Here is a 12,475-nt window from a genome sequence, read left to right on the forward strand (position 1 = left end):
GTGTAGGGAGCCAGTTGCTGCTCTTTCAGTTGGTTCATTCCCAGAAGTTAGACTAATGTATAAGTCACAAATAAACCCGCAGGAAAAGGGGAATCTCCAGGCCCCATTGAGTGCCATGGAACAACCCCTGGGGCAGAAGAAAAGCAGACCCCAAGAAAAGGTGAGGAGACAAGCATGGCCTTGGGGCAGTGGTGAAACATCTCCTCTTGTCATATGATCCCATCTAGGCACATCCAGCCAGGGGCGATCTCACCCTGTCTCTCCCTCCCTCTCTCTGCCGTGCCCCACAGCCATCCATGTGTGGAGAGGAGCTAGCTGGCTGTAGGCTGCTGAGCTCCTGACAATGTGCCCCAGAGCTTACTGGCCTGAGCTGCTCTGCAGAAAGCCCACTTGTGCCTGTCAATTAATGAATCTCACCTCAGTGCAGAAAGCCATGGCGATATGTCTCTGCTCATCCTCCTTCTGACTCTGGAGAATGGTGACGGCCTCTCTGAAAACTGCAGGGAGCTGAGGGTTCTCAAACTCGATCATGGCTCTGGAACATGGAACAGAAAGTCCCTTGTGGTTATCAAGGGGGAGAGAGAGTTCCTCACTAGTTGCTGGGCTGAGATGGCAGCTGGAACAGAGGAATATTTCACACGGAAATCCCATTGCCAAGAGAGACCCAATGAAGAGGAAACTTTGGGCTCCTACCTTGCAATTAGGCCAACACCCTGCGAGTAGTAATATCGGGAGGATATCATGTCCCAACCCTGCTGTAACTGGATGCCGGCAAATTCCTTCCAGTATCCGGGCATGGAAAAAAGAGTCTTCACAGCCTCCACTGACGTGCTAAAGACAAAAAAATCCCAGTGTCAGGCAACGAGATCACCCCCAAACATGGCAAATCTGCACAAGCCCTGGGACACACAGCATGGTCAGCAGTAGCTAGCGACCCCGAGGATAGATCCAGTGTGATATCATGGTGCTTCCCTTCCCAAGGGGCCCTGTCTACACTGCAGATTCATTGAGTTTGTAACCAGTTACTGACACTAGCTTCTTAAGATGGTTGGTGTCATCACTCAATACGGTTGAATACTTGATTCTTTACTGTGGCAGGTAACAGGACACAAGCGGGCATGTGCGGCCAGATCCTTAGTTGGTGTAAGCGAGCAAAGCTGTGTCAGTTTACAGCACCTGAGGTGGCCTCTGGCGCTCTGTGTTTCCACTGACGCTTTGGCAGGTGGCACACGGGGATGGATGCACAAACATGACTGCTGCCTGACTGTGTAGTGAAAGCAGCTGGCCTGTGGACGGAGTCAGATGAGCGAGTGTGACTCACAAGAACACACGGCTCTCAACCCTTTCCCCTCAAGAGAGACCTGCACGGAACTGAGCCTGGGCGAACTACAGCACCCGAACAAATGATGGCCATGAACAGAGCACACGTGTTTAGCAGAACAAATCTGTTCTTCCTTTTCCTTTCAGTCATTACCTTAGGGGGCTGAGGCAGCTGGACCCCTCCTCGGGGCTGGATGTCTCGCTGGCCCTGTAGGTCCCTGGCAAGCGCAGCTCCATCACATACTGCACTTGCCTGACACAGAGGATGAGCATCTGGGGATACATTTCCAGGATGGCTTCTCGGTATCCCCACAGGAAAAGGACCTCGTAAATGGTCCTCATTGCCTGGAGGGGGGAAAGAATTTCAGTCAACTATCCCAATCTGCCACCTGCCCCCATTGCCATTCGCTATTGTCCTTTTCTCATGTCTCATTTCCTCCACAGGGTATTAGAAAAGAGGATTGGCTCCTGAGAGGGGAGGAGACATTTTGAGGCTCCTGAACCATCACCCATTCCTGGAACGAAAGCAGGATGGAGCCCTATGGAAAGATCAGAAGAGTCTGGATGACGTTATTCCCCGTTGTTTCTCTTAATGGTGCAGACCCTGTGCTTTGGCTTTCCAGCCATGACTGGACGGGCTGAAACCATCCTGAGGAGATCCGTTCACATAGGCCCAGTGTTTCTGGCCAAGTCAAAAGTACTGGACATCTCATGATCCCATGCTGGGAAGCTCTCTAGTCACAGTTTACAGAGCCAAGAGACACCGGAACTGCAGCTGTTCACTAAAGGGCCATCTAGAGCAGAAGACAACTGAGCCAGGGTACCAGCAGATAAACCACTTCAGATCTGTAACTTTTACCTGGGGGAAACTTTCTTTACACGTCTTTGGTTTGCTAGGAGGTGGCCAGGACACACTAAGGCCTGGTCTGCACTACAGAGTTAGGTCATCGGAAGGCTGCTCACCCAGCATCACCCTAACTATGGAATTTCCTTCCCATCGGCAGAACTGCCCCTCGGTTCCAAATTAATAACACCACCTCCACGAGTGGCAGAGAGTCCAGGTTGATGCAGTTAGGTCGATGCAGTGTCAGTGTAGACACCACGTTGCTTACGTCAACTGGCTTTCAGGAGCCTCCCCACCCTGACCGTACAATCAAGACGAGCGCTTCTGGCGAGGACGTGCACTGCCGACACAAGCAGCAAAGTGCAGACACACACAAGGGATGGAATTGCTGTGGCGGTTGTATGCCGAGGTAAGTTAGGTCGACTTCATTGTGTAGTGGAGCCATGGCCTGAAGCTAAGAAGGGGTGAAGCTCCCGCACACACACAGATGCACCATCCTCCCTGCGGTGGCGGGTTGGCAAAGTGACATCTCAAATCTCACTTACAGCCAGAGACACATTGCCGCTCTTCTCCTCCCGGCGTCTCTGCTGGAGCTTGTCCAGCAGCTGCTGCAGCACCTCCCTGGTGAGCTGTGGTTCTTCACCCAAGGCCTTCCACAGCTCAATGGCACATCTGCAAATTCAGAAACAGAAGTCTGACCTTCCCTGCTTGGCCACCTCTTGCCCTCCCCAGGGAGAGACTTGGCGTGTAGGCAGGAAAGGCATCTCTCAGAGGACACACCGATTGGTGCAGAGAGGCTGAGGCAGGGCAAGTCCCTTCAGAGAATGTTGTATTTATTCCTTTCCCCTAATGGGCTATTGTTCCTGAAGCTACAACCGCTGTTTCCAAGACAGTGACCATGTACTGACCACAGAGTGACCACCAAACTGTGACCCCCAGTCTGTGCAAAATTCTGCTCTGTTACGCTAGGGTCAGTCCCGAGGAACTTGCCTGACCTCACTGGAGTTACTCTGGCTATTTGGGGGTGTAACTGAGACCCAGCGTTTGGCCAAGTGTCTCTTAACAGCTCAATCCTACTGCAGTGTGGTGGGCGGGGTCAGACACTGAATCAGAACATGCCCTGATAGGAGAGGACTCAGGAGTTTGGAAGGGGAGATTGTACTGCCCAGTGGGACAAAGATGGAAGGAAACTAGTACTGAAATCCCCCTCCTCTCTTCTCTCCATTCTTGCTGATCTAAGCACTGCTGGTCTTCGCGGGCATCTGCAGAGGAAGACTGCAGATGGATCCAAAAGACTCCAGTCAACCAGCACTGTATTCCTCTGGTAACTGCATTGGGTAAGAAAGTCAATTTCTTTCGTGCTGCTCTTCAATTTGCTCTCCCATGTGACACAGATTTGTCTGTGGTCAGTGCAGAACTGCACTGCAGAGGATGCCGAGGAAAGCCGGCATTTTGACCTCTGGCTAGGGTCCAGTTGGGTTTCACGGCCCCTAGGCACATGGGGATTGTGTCATAAACACCTCAGCTGGATGACTCTGCAAAGTGATCGGCAATAACCAGCAGGACTCAGATGAAAAGAGGCACTCACCCCGCTCAGAGCCATTATTCCCGGCTGTCTGCAGACTCAGGCAGGCTGCACTGCATTTACGCTCAGGTCATGTGTGGATGATTTTTTTTTGTTGCAACAATAAGGGCTGGAAATTTGTGTCTTAAGAGATTTATCTCTGCTGTACAGCTCCATAAGGATGAGTGCATTTTCTCAGCACTTCCTCAGCCATGGAATAACTAGGGATCTGACTACAGGTAACAATCCTGCACTGGTCCCCAGGGGACAGACAGATGGGCCTCATGGGCCTTTTCCATCTCTGCCCTCTCTCACGCAATAGGGAGCAGCCAGACCTCATGACCCAGGGATGTGGAGTGAGCCCCAAAGTCATTTATTGGCCCTGTACTGGATCAGAGAGCAAGTGGAGTGACCCATCGAAATCAGGACAATGCTGGAATTCTCCAGAAAACTGGCACGTCTCCATCCCGGGGAGTGCAGGAGGAGGGGTTGGCTCCTCAGTGGCTGTGCCTGGGCATGTCCTCTTAGTGAGAATGGACAGCTCTCTTCACCGCAGGAAACTCCCTCCAACTGTGTGAGCCTGACAGACCCTTCCCGGACGGATACAGACTAACACGGCTGCTACTCTGAAACCTTCCCGGACGGTGGCCTGTCAGTAGGAGCAGGAAGAGAAATAATGGCCCGAGGTGATACCAGAGCAGCTCCCTACCTGTCCGATGACAGCGTGTGCGCCACACAGCTCAGAACCACATCCTGGGGGTGGGAGCGAGCCAGCAAGGCTGTGGCCCTAAGCGCTGCTTTTCTGGCTCTGGGATCACAGACGTCGTCTAGCCACATTAAGATCCTTCCAACAACGTCTCCAACCTGGAAGAAAGCCAGAAAGTTGAGGGATGGATTTATCAATGAGTGACCTCCTCCCAGGTAACTCCATCTGGCAGCCCTGCAAACTGCCTCTCACCTCACTTTCCCATCTCTACTCCTCCATAATCTCAAGAAAGAGGCTTTGACAAGTACAGGAACCCCAGTCTTCCTGAGGTCTGGTTTAGCACCTTAGGCTCAGAAACACACACAAAAGCCTTCCCCAAAACCTGACCGTGGGCACAGCTCAAACTCCCCTGATGTCCCAGGGCCTTCCCTGCCTTAGCAAACTGCTCGCAGCCCTGCTCTCAAGGGCTTCCCTGCAGGAGCCTTTCCTCCATTTCTGCAACTTCCTGTTGCTCTTTCTACCACGATCAGTTCCTCCAGACCAGTGGTTATCAACCTAGTTTCCGTGTGGGCCACATCCAATACTATCTCTTTGCCCCTGAGGATGTCCCAGGTAGAGAAGCACTGCTCCAAACCCAGCTGGTTCTACGGATGTACCCCAGAGCCCATCCCAGCGATGGCAGGCAGGGCTACGTGGATGGGATAGCCAGCTCCAGGCCCCAGCCCTATGGAGAACCTCTACACTGTGGGATTTTAAAACCTGCTGTAACAAATCTTAAAGCCGGGTCTCTAACCTCGGGCTCAGGCTGTGGCACTCAGAACAGCAGTGCAGACATGGTGACTTGGGCTGGAGCCCAGGCTCTGAAGCCCCCTCCTCCCCTGGCTTCAGAGCTCAAGTTCCAGCCCAAGCCCAGAAGAGGCTGCATTGCTGTTTGGCCCCACAGTGCCAGCCCTGGGAGCCCAAGTCCATAGGGCCAGGCTTTACGGCTCCTGCTGCAGAGTTTGCAGCACAGGGTAGACAGACTCGAAAGGGACAAGCCACCCCCTAGGGCTCTTCCATGAGGAATCGATCATTGCTCTTTCCTCTCCTGAACAAGGAGCAGGAGCTACAACCCGGGTGGCTGGATTCTGTTGACCTGTTCTGCTAGCAGGAGGTAGAGCCTGGCACAAATCAATCTGCTGATCGAGGGGCCATTTGTTAACTTCCCGCCGGGACCTGCTGGAAACAGGGAACTTGGCCAGAGACAGGGACGACCTGCAGGGAACCCGAGGAACAGGCAGGTTTGGGAAGGAAGCTCAGGCTGAGGATTCGGTTCGTTTATGAGTCTCCGAGTTTCCAGGAAAGCCAAAGCCCAGGAAGGGAATAAGTCTGCACTGACGCGCCACGGGCAGGCGGTATTTGGAGAAGGGCGGGAATGTCACCTATTTCCAGGCTGAGTGATAAAAGGCAACGTTTAAAGAACTGTAGGGAACATGAACCCTGATTCCTTTCTCAATAACCCACCTGCGCAGGCTTGGGCAAGTCAAGGAGCTCTCTGGACTTCAGTTTCCCCAGGTGTCCAATGGGTTCAATTCCTACCTCCCAGGAGGGTGGTGGAGTTTCATTAATCGGGGGAGTAAATGATACCGAGAGCCTCCTACCCAGGGGATGTAGAAATGAAGTCTGCCAGAGACCTCCCTAGCCCAATCTAATTCAGGGGGGCAGACACTCAGATCTGTGGGGATGGGCAACAGGATCAGAGCTTGGGAGAGACAGAGAGAAAAGTGCAAAGCCAAATTCCTCCTGATACAAACAAGGCCCTGCAGCATGTCTGAGGAAACCATGTCTGCTCCTGGAGCCTAATGTGGAGGCCCATCGGCAGACTAGGTAAGTGCTGCGCTGCCAGGGCTGGGGCTCTCGGCACCTTCAGTGTGGCTGCGCTGTCCTCAGGGACGTGTCAGAGCTCCAGCGGGCAGAGAGCACGTTACAAACCTGACGCCGCGGATCCCCGTGGCCAAGCGATGAATGGAAAGGGGCTGAGCCAACCTTCAAAGCACCATGCCAGCATGTCCCAGGAACGGTTTCCTAGGAGAGGAAATTCTCCCCTCCCCCTGTCTGCACAGCATCCTCTGCCCCATGGCGGGAGTCTCTTACTCTCTCCATCTTGTCTCCGTGTAGAGATACGATGGCCCTCAGCTCTTCCTCTGCGGCTTTAAATCGCTCCAGGGTGGATGTTGTCAGACCCTTCACGGCTCTCATCAGCAGGGCTTGGGGCTGGGCTGAGGAAAGCTGCTCCCCGGGGGTCTGCAATGAACAGGGACAAAGCCTGTTGGGATGGAGTATTTCCATTGGGCAGCTGCCCTGGAATAGTCTGTCTCCGCGGGAGGCTGGCAGGGCCTAGTGAGCGTGGAGACTCCGGCTGAGCCCTTTTCTTAAAAAGCCTCAACAGGTGCCGAGGTTTCCTCAGTCTTTCATCCGCTCCCCTCGCCCCCTCTGCCTGAGAAGAGATGGGAGCCTCTCAGCCAGTGCTGGGACCCCAAGGGCCACCCCATTTCCTCCCTCTCTAGCCCCTCCTCCCAGGAGCCCAGCTTGTGCTGAGAAAGCCCCAATGGCCTGCAAAGCCCATTCAAGTTGCTTGTTGAGTGCAGCCGAGGGGTCGCTGGAGAATCTGCCCCGCGTCCCATCCCACCCCGAGCGCCTGAGCAGATTGGCTCAGCAACTCTAGCAGCCCACGGTGTCTGCGCGGAAAGGACTGAGAACAGGTCCCAACGGAAATGCCTCTTCCTTCCCCACCCCGCAGCGTGTGGCGCTGCCACAAAACAGGCAGAAATCGCCGGCAGGACAGAAAGTAGCTTCGACTGAAGGAGTGAGTCTGCCTGGCTGAGGAGAATCCCAAACTGTGGGCTTCTGGGGCCAGACCCTTGTGGGTCAGAACTCACTGGGCACAATGTTAGTCCAGGGGACCTGGTTCCAGGGTCATCTAAACCCAGGGCCTGGGGTGCTGGAAGCCTTTGTCCTGGTGTCTCAGGCACCTCCTGAGTATTACTGCAGCTGGCCTGCGTGTCTGGATCAGCACCGTCTGTCCTGGATGGCAGCAGCTGAGGACACAGCAGAGCACACCAGAGTGACACACTCGCATAGCTACTCCAGCCCCCCGGCGTGTCAGAAGCTCCCAGAATTGCAGACTTTTGTATGTGCTGCAGGGTGCTCTGTCACTAATCATCAGAGTTACAATGGTGTCTCAGTGTCTACAAGTGCAGGGATGGGCCTCGTATGATTTTCAGCAGTGCCTGTGTGCCATGAAAAGTGCATCAGAATCAGGCACCTGAGTCAGGCACTTCTGCGAATCCCACTAAGCACTTGTGTACTTCTTTAGGTGCCTAAACCCCTTTGTCAATCTGGATTATTTGCCTTATGCAAACAACCTAGAGAAACTCATAAAGACTGGCTGGAGTTGATGACGTGCAGAATGTTTCCTTTCAGCTCCCTGAGCAAGGGGCAGGTAGTTCTCCTGTCAGAGATACCAGCTCCGGGAGACATTAATACACACAGCAGGGGATGCTTTCCATTATCTCAGTCACAAAGCGTCATTACCATTGTCATATGGGAGCTGCTTGGTAATGAGGGGATGGGCGCGCGGTCTTCTTCCTGCTCTTCTGGACTCCCTTTTCCGCACTTCCCCTTCGACTCAGACGGCTCCTCCTTCGTCCCTGAAGCAGAAAGAAACATTCGTAACATTTCGCTTTTCCATGTGTTATCCCTGGTTTACAGAGGACGGAAGTCGGGCCCAGAGCCCTGAAGCGACTTGCCCAGGGTCAGACTGAAGGTTGTGGGCAGAGCTAAGCAGAGAACTCCGATCTCATGGCTCTTCGCTGGGGGCTTTTACCACATGAGGCTTCCTCTGATCTAGGGGCCAGTTTCTTTTCCATGGTGTATTCTACTCTTCCCCTCCCCTTGCACAGTGTTCCTGTCAGTGATGGGCAACAGGCCTCATTTGCACTTAACCCCCCAAGAAGTAATGACTCAGCTCTGGTACGGTTCCCAGCTGTGACCTGCTGAGACCTCTGGAGCATTTTACTGATGAAACAGACCCGATCCAGGAGACAAGAAATGATTTCCTACAACATCCAGCCTCTCTGTTCTCCTTACAGCCTGGAGCAATGTTAGTACTCCCCACCCCACAGTGCCAGACCCCCAGAGGGGGGTGATCTGACACTGTCAGCTCTCCCCACCTCAGCGATGGACCTCGGTCCAGGAGGATCCGGCACTAAATGGATTCCAGAGTCTGAGGTTCCCATCACTGTCCCGTGAGAAGCCCTGATGTGTAAGGCTTGTAGAGTGACTGGTGTGAGTATTCCTCACATGCTCCTCGCCACAAACCATGTGGATTGAATCCTCACCTGTAAGATCCAGTTCAACTTTTTCTGTCTTCTCCTGCAGCTTCACCTCCTCTGACTCCACCTGGGTCTCAGCTGTTTTCTTCTTCAGGGACAAGTGCGTCCACCTTCGTGGTGAGGAAACTGTTCTCTCCTCATTGCTCTCTGCCATCGAGGTGTCAGATTGGCTACAGACACAGAGTCTTTTCATGCCTGATAAGATGGTCCATGAGCATTTGCTTCTCTGGGGCTTCTCTGGCAGGGCCTGTTCTTGCTGGCTGCGGACAGAGCATGCCTCGATTGCTGCAGGTTGGAGGAACACTTTGTGCACAGGGATCTCTCTGTGCTCCCTAGAGGCGAGTCTTTGGAAAAAGGAACGAAGCCTGGAGTAGAAAGAAGGAGGAAATGGGTTTTTCTGTCATTCTCTAAAGGAAAGGAATTAGTTTGCCCAGGATTCACAGATCCAAGAGACTGGTCTTTTGAAGCCAACTGCTCCTCTAATAGCCAGCCAGTTCATACAACCAAGAACATAAGCAACACAAGATCGCCCAGCCTGGGTAAAACTGTCTGACAGTAGCCAGTGCCCCAGAGGGAATGAACGGGGAATGATCAAGTGATCCATTCCTGACGCTCATTTCCGGCTCCTGGCAAACGGAGGTTAGGGACACCATCCCTGTGCATCCTGGCTAATAGCCATTAATGGACCTCTCCTGCATAAATGTATCTAGTTCCTTTTTGAACTCTGTTAAAGTCTTGGACTTCACAACATCCTCCGGCAAAGAGTTCCACAGGTTAACTGTGCGTTGTGTGAAAAATACTTCCTTTTGTTTGTGTGAAACCTGCTGCTTATTAACAGAGACTTCAAAGGGGGCACTAGGATGTGACTCAAGGACCATTTGATCTGTAGTTAAACACTGTACCCCTGAACTCTACCCCCATGATTAGACCCAGCTGAAGACACATGGGACCGTGGTGAAACAGAAATTCTTCTGCAGACGTTCTAGGGCCTGTGTTATGTAGGGGGTCAGACTAGATGATCAGGACTGGCCTTAGAGCCTTTGAAACTATGAATTTCTGAACCTAAAGATGGCTCTAACTGCTAGTGTGAAGGTTGCTGCTCCTGTCCAAGAGGAGATACTTTGTCTGAGGTTTCCTTGGGGAGAGGCACCTGGATCCCTGTTCCCTCTTTCTCATAACCTTCCTTGGACAGAGCACATCACAGGTTCTCCCCTTTTGTTCTCTAACAGGAAACCTCCATCCACCAGATCTGTAATTCCTCCCTTGCTAGCACAGTCGCTGGCTACATTTCCTAGCCTGACTCTCACCTCATGGATCTCACGCCTCCTCTGCCATTGGGCAGACATGGAAACAGCAAAGGTCAATTTATATTTTCTTTGGTCATTGCCTGGGTCTAGTTGCAAAACTGCTTCATTATTAACCCCACTCCTTTGTGCACAGAATGTTGGGACTCTGGGAACAGATGGGGCCAAGCTGAAAACCAATAAACCTTTGTTCCCAGAGAACTCAGTAAAAGGAACAAAAGATTGTCATCAAGAAGATTTGAGGGTCTGGAAGGATGGATTTGCAGCTGCAAATATGTTGATTTAGTCTCAACTATTTCAATATCTGGAATTTATTAGCATGGGGAAAATAATCAGTAAACTTTAAATGAAGAATTTCCCATGCTATTTATAACATGCAGTCAGAAGTTTGGCCACCAACACAATAAGAAAGAAATCACACCGAGACCCATGACCAATGTAGGCTACAGTTTATTTAAACCCCTTTCCTGGAAAGGAATTGCATGGGGGAATTTACACATCTATTGTATAACCCAATGGGGGTATAGTAGAATTTGTAGAGAGTTTTGAAGTCTATCTCCATGAGATTATTTCTGAGAGAACTGCCAAGATGACAGCCAGGGGATGGGAGTGGAGCTGTATCCCTTTCAATAGCTTAAGATTTATTTCTTCTGCATTATTTGATCTCATTTATGTGTGATTCAATCATGTAAAGTCTGAGATAGATATTGTCTCAATACACATACATTAGCCAATCATTACATGAGACAAAAGGTTTAGATTCACAACTTGAAGGCAATGAGTGAATTAGAACATAACAGAACATAAGAATATAAGAACATAAGAACGGCCGTACTGGGTCAGACCAAAGGTCCATCTAGACCAGTATCCCGTCTACCGACAGTGGCCAATGCCAGGTGCCCCAGAGGGAGTGAACCTAACAGGCAATGATCAAGTGATCTCTCTCCTGCCATCCATCTCCACCCTCTGACAAACAGAGGCTAGGAACACCATTCCTTACCCATCCTGGCTAATAGCCATTAATGGACCTAACCACCATGAATTTATCCAGTTCTCTTTTAAATGCTGTTATAGTCCTAGCCTTCACAACCTCCTCAAGTAAGGAGTTCCACAAGTTGACTTGTGCTGTGTGAAGAAGAACTTCCTTTTATTTGTTTTAAACCTGCTGCCTATTAATTTCATTTGATGACCCCTAGTTCTTGTATTATGGGAATAAGTAAATAACTTTTCCTTATCCACTTTCTCCACATCACTCATGATTTTATATACCTCTATCATATCCCCCCTTAGTCTCCTCTTTTCCAAGCTGAAGAGTCTTTAATCTCTCCTCATATGGGACCCGTTCCAAACCCCTAATCATTTTAGTTGCCCTTCTCTGAACCTTTTCCAGTGCCAGTATATCTTTTTTGAGATGAGGAGACCACATCTGTACGCAGTATTCGAGATGTGGGCGTACCATCGATTTATATAAGGGCAATAATATATTCTCAGTCTTATTCTCTCTCCACTTTTTAATGATTGCTAACATCCTGTTTGCTTTTTTGACCGCCGCTGCACACTGTGTGGACATCTTCAAAGAACTATCCACGATGACTCCAAGATCTTTTTCCTGACTTGTTGTAGCTAAATTAGCCCCCATCATATTGTATGTATAGTTGGGGTTATTTTTTCCAATGTGCATTACTTTAGGGGCAACTCCAAGGGAAATACTATTTATGGAGATATCAATGTAAATTTTACATGAGTTTTGGTATCTTCCCTTTACGTTCTATCCATGGAAATTCACCCATACTCGTCTGCTGAAAGATAAAATCATGGAAATCTGCCTCCAGAGAACGTGGAAGGCTGACGCAGAAGGGGAACTGAAAGATGCCCACATTCAAATCAAAACGGAACGTTGAGAACTGACTGTTGCAACGCTGGCCCCACCAGTCCCTAGGACGGGGGTGGCCAACCGGAGCCTGAGAAGGAGCCAGAATTTACCAATGAACATTGCCAAAGAGCCCTAGGAATATGTCAGCAGCCCCCCATCCGCTCTCCCCCTCCAGCCTCCAGCACCTCCCGCCCACCAGCAGCCCGGCCAATCAGCGCCTGGGAATCTGGGAATTACCTTCTGTAAAAACTCATCTTCTTTCGAACACCTGTGGAAATTGGTTCAAGAAACTGATTCAAGAAGTTGTTGACAGATGGATAGTACGCGTCTATCAGCAGCTCCTTGGGTCACCAGCCGTCGTCAACCAAGCCAGTTGGCAGACTGAAGGGAGGGCAAGAATGCTGAAGCAGAAAGTTCTTTGCTGTTGGGATACGTGACATCACAATAAACTTATACATAAACACACCTGGACACCCACCCAGAGAGACGCA

The 12,475-nt window shown here is 51.1% G+C and overlaps 1 protein-coding gene across 1 annotated transcript; it reads right to left on the minus strand.

Moving 5' to 3' along the window:
• Window positions 1–399: 399 nt before the first annotated feature.
• LOC135977386 (maestro heat-like repeat family member 5) lies at window positions 400–8,151 on the minus strand. The gene is made up of 7 exons (XM_065578070.1): window positions 8,008–8,151; window positions 6,568–6,717; window positions 4,438–4,592; window positions 2,710–2,836; window positions 1,475–1,665; window positions 694–831; window positions 400–535 (listed from the first exon to the last, which is right to left on the minus strand). Exons 1-7 carry the CDS (start codon window positions 8,149–8,151, stop codon window positions 400–402), a joined length of 1,041 nt encoding a protein of 346 aa, XP_065434142.1.
• Between the last annotated feature and the right edge of the window lie 4,324 nt (window positions 8,152–12,475).

The sequence above is a fragment of the Chrysemys picta genome, chromosome 24 (genome assembly GCF_011386835.1).
Source record: "Chrysemys picta bellii isolate R12L10 chromosome 24, ASM1138683v2, whole genome shotgun sequence".
NCBI classification, from domain to species: domain Eukaryota; kingdom Metazoa; phylum Chordata; order Testudines; family Emydidae; genus Chrysemys; species Chrysemys picta.

Excerpts from the sequence above, each read along its gene's own strand:
- LOC135977386 (XM_065578070.1), bottom strand. The coding sequence starts at position 8,151 with ATGTTACGAATGTTTCTTTCTGCTTCAGGGACGAAGGAGGAGCCGTCT. Across the intron at positions 1,666-2,709 it reads GCGGCAATGTGTCTCTGGCT|GCAATGAGGACCATTTACGA; the intron begins GTAAGTGAGATT and ends TCCCCCCTCCAG. Across the intron at positions 832-1,474 it reads AGCTGCCTCAGCCCCCTAAG|CACGTCAGTGGAGGCTGTGA; the intron begins GTAATGACTGAA and ends TTTTGTCTTTAG.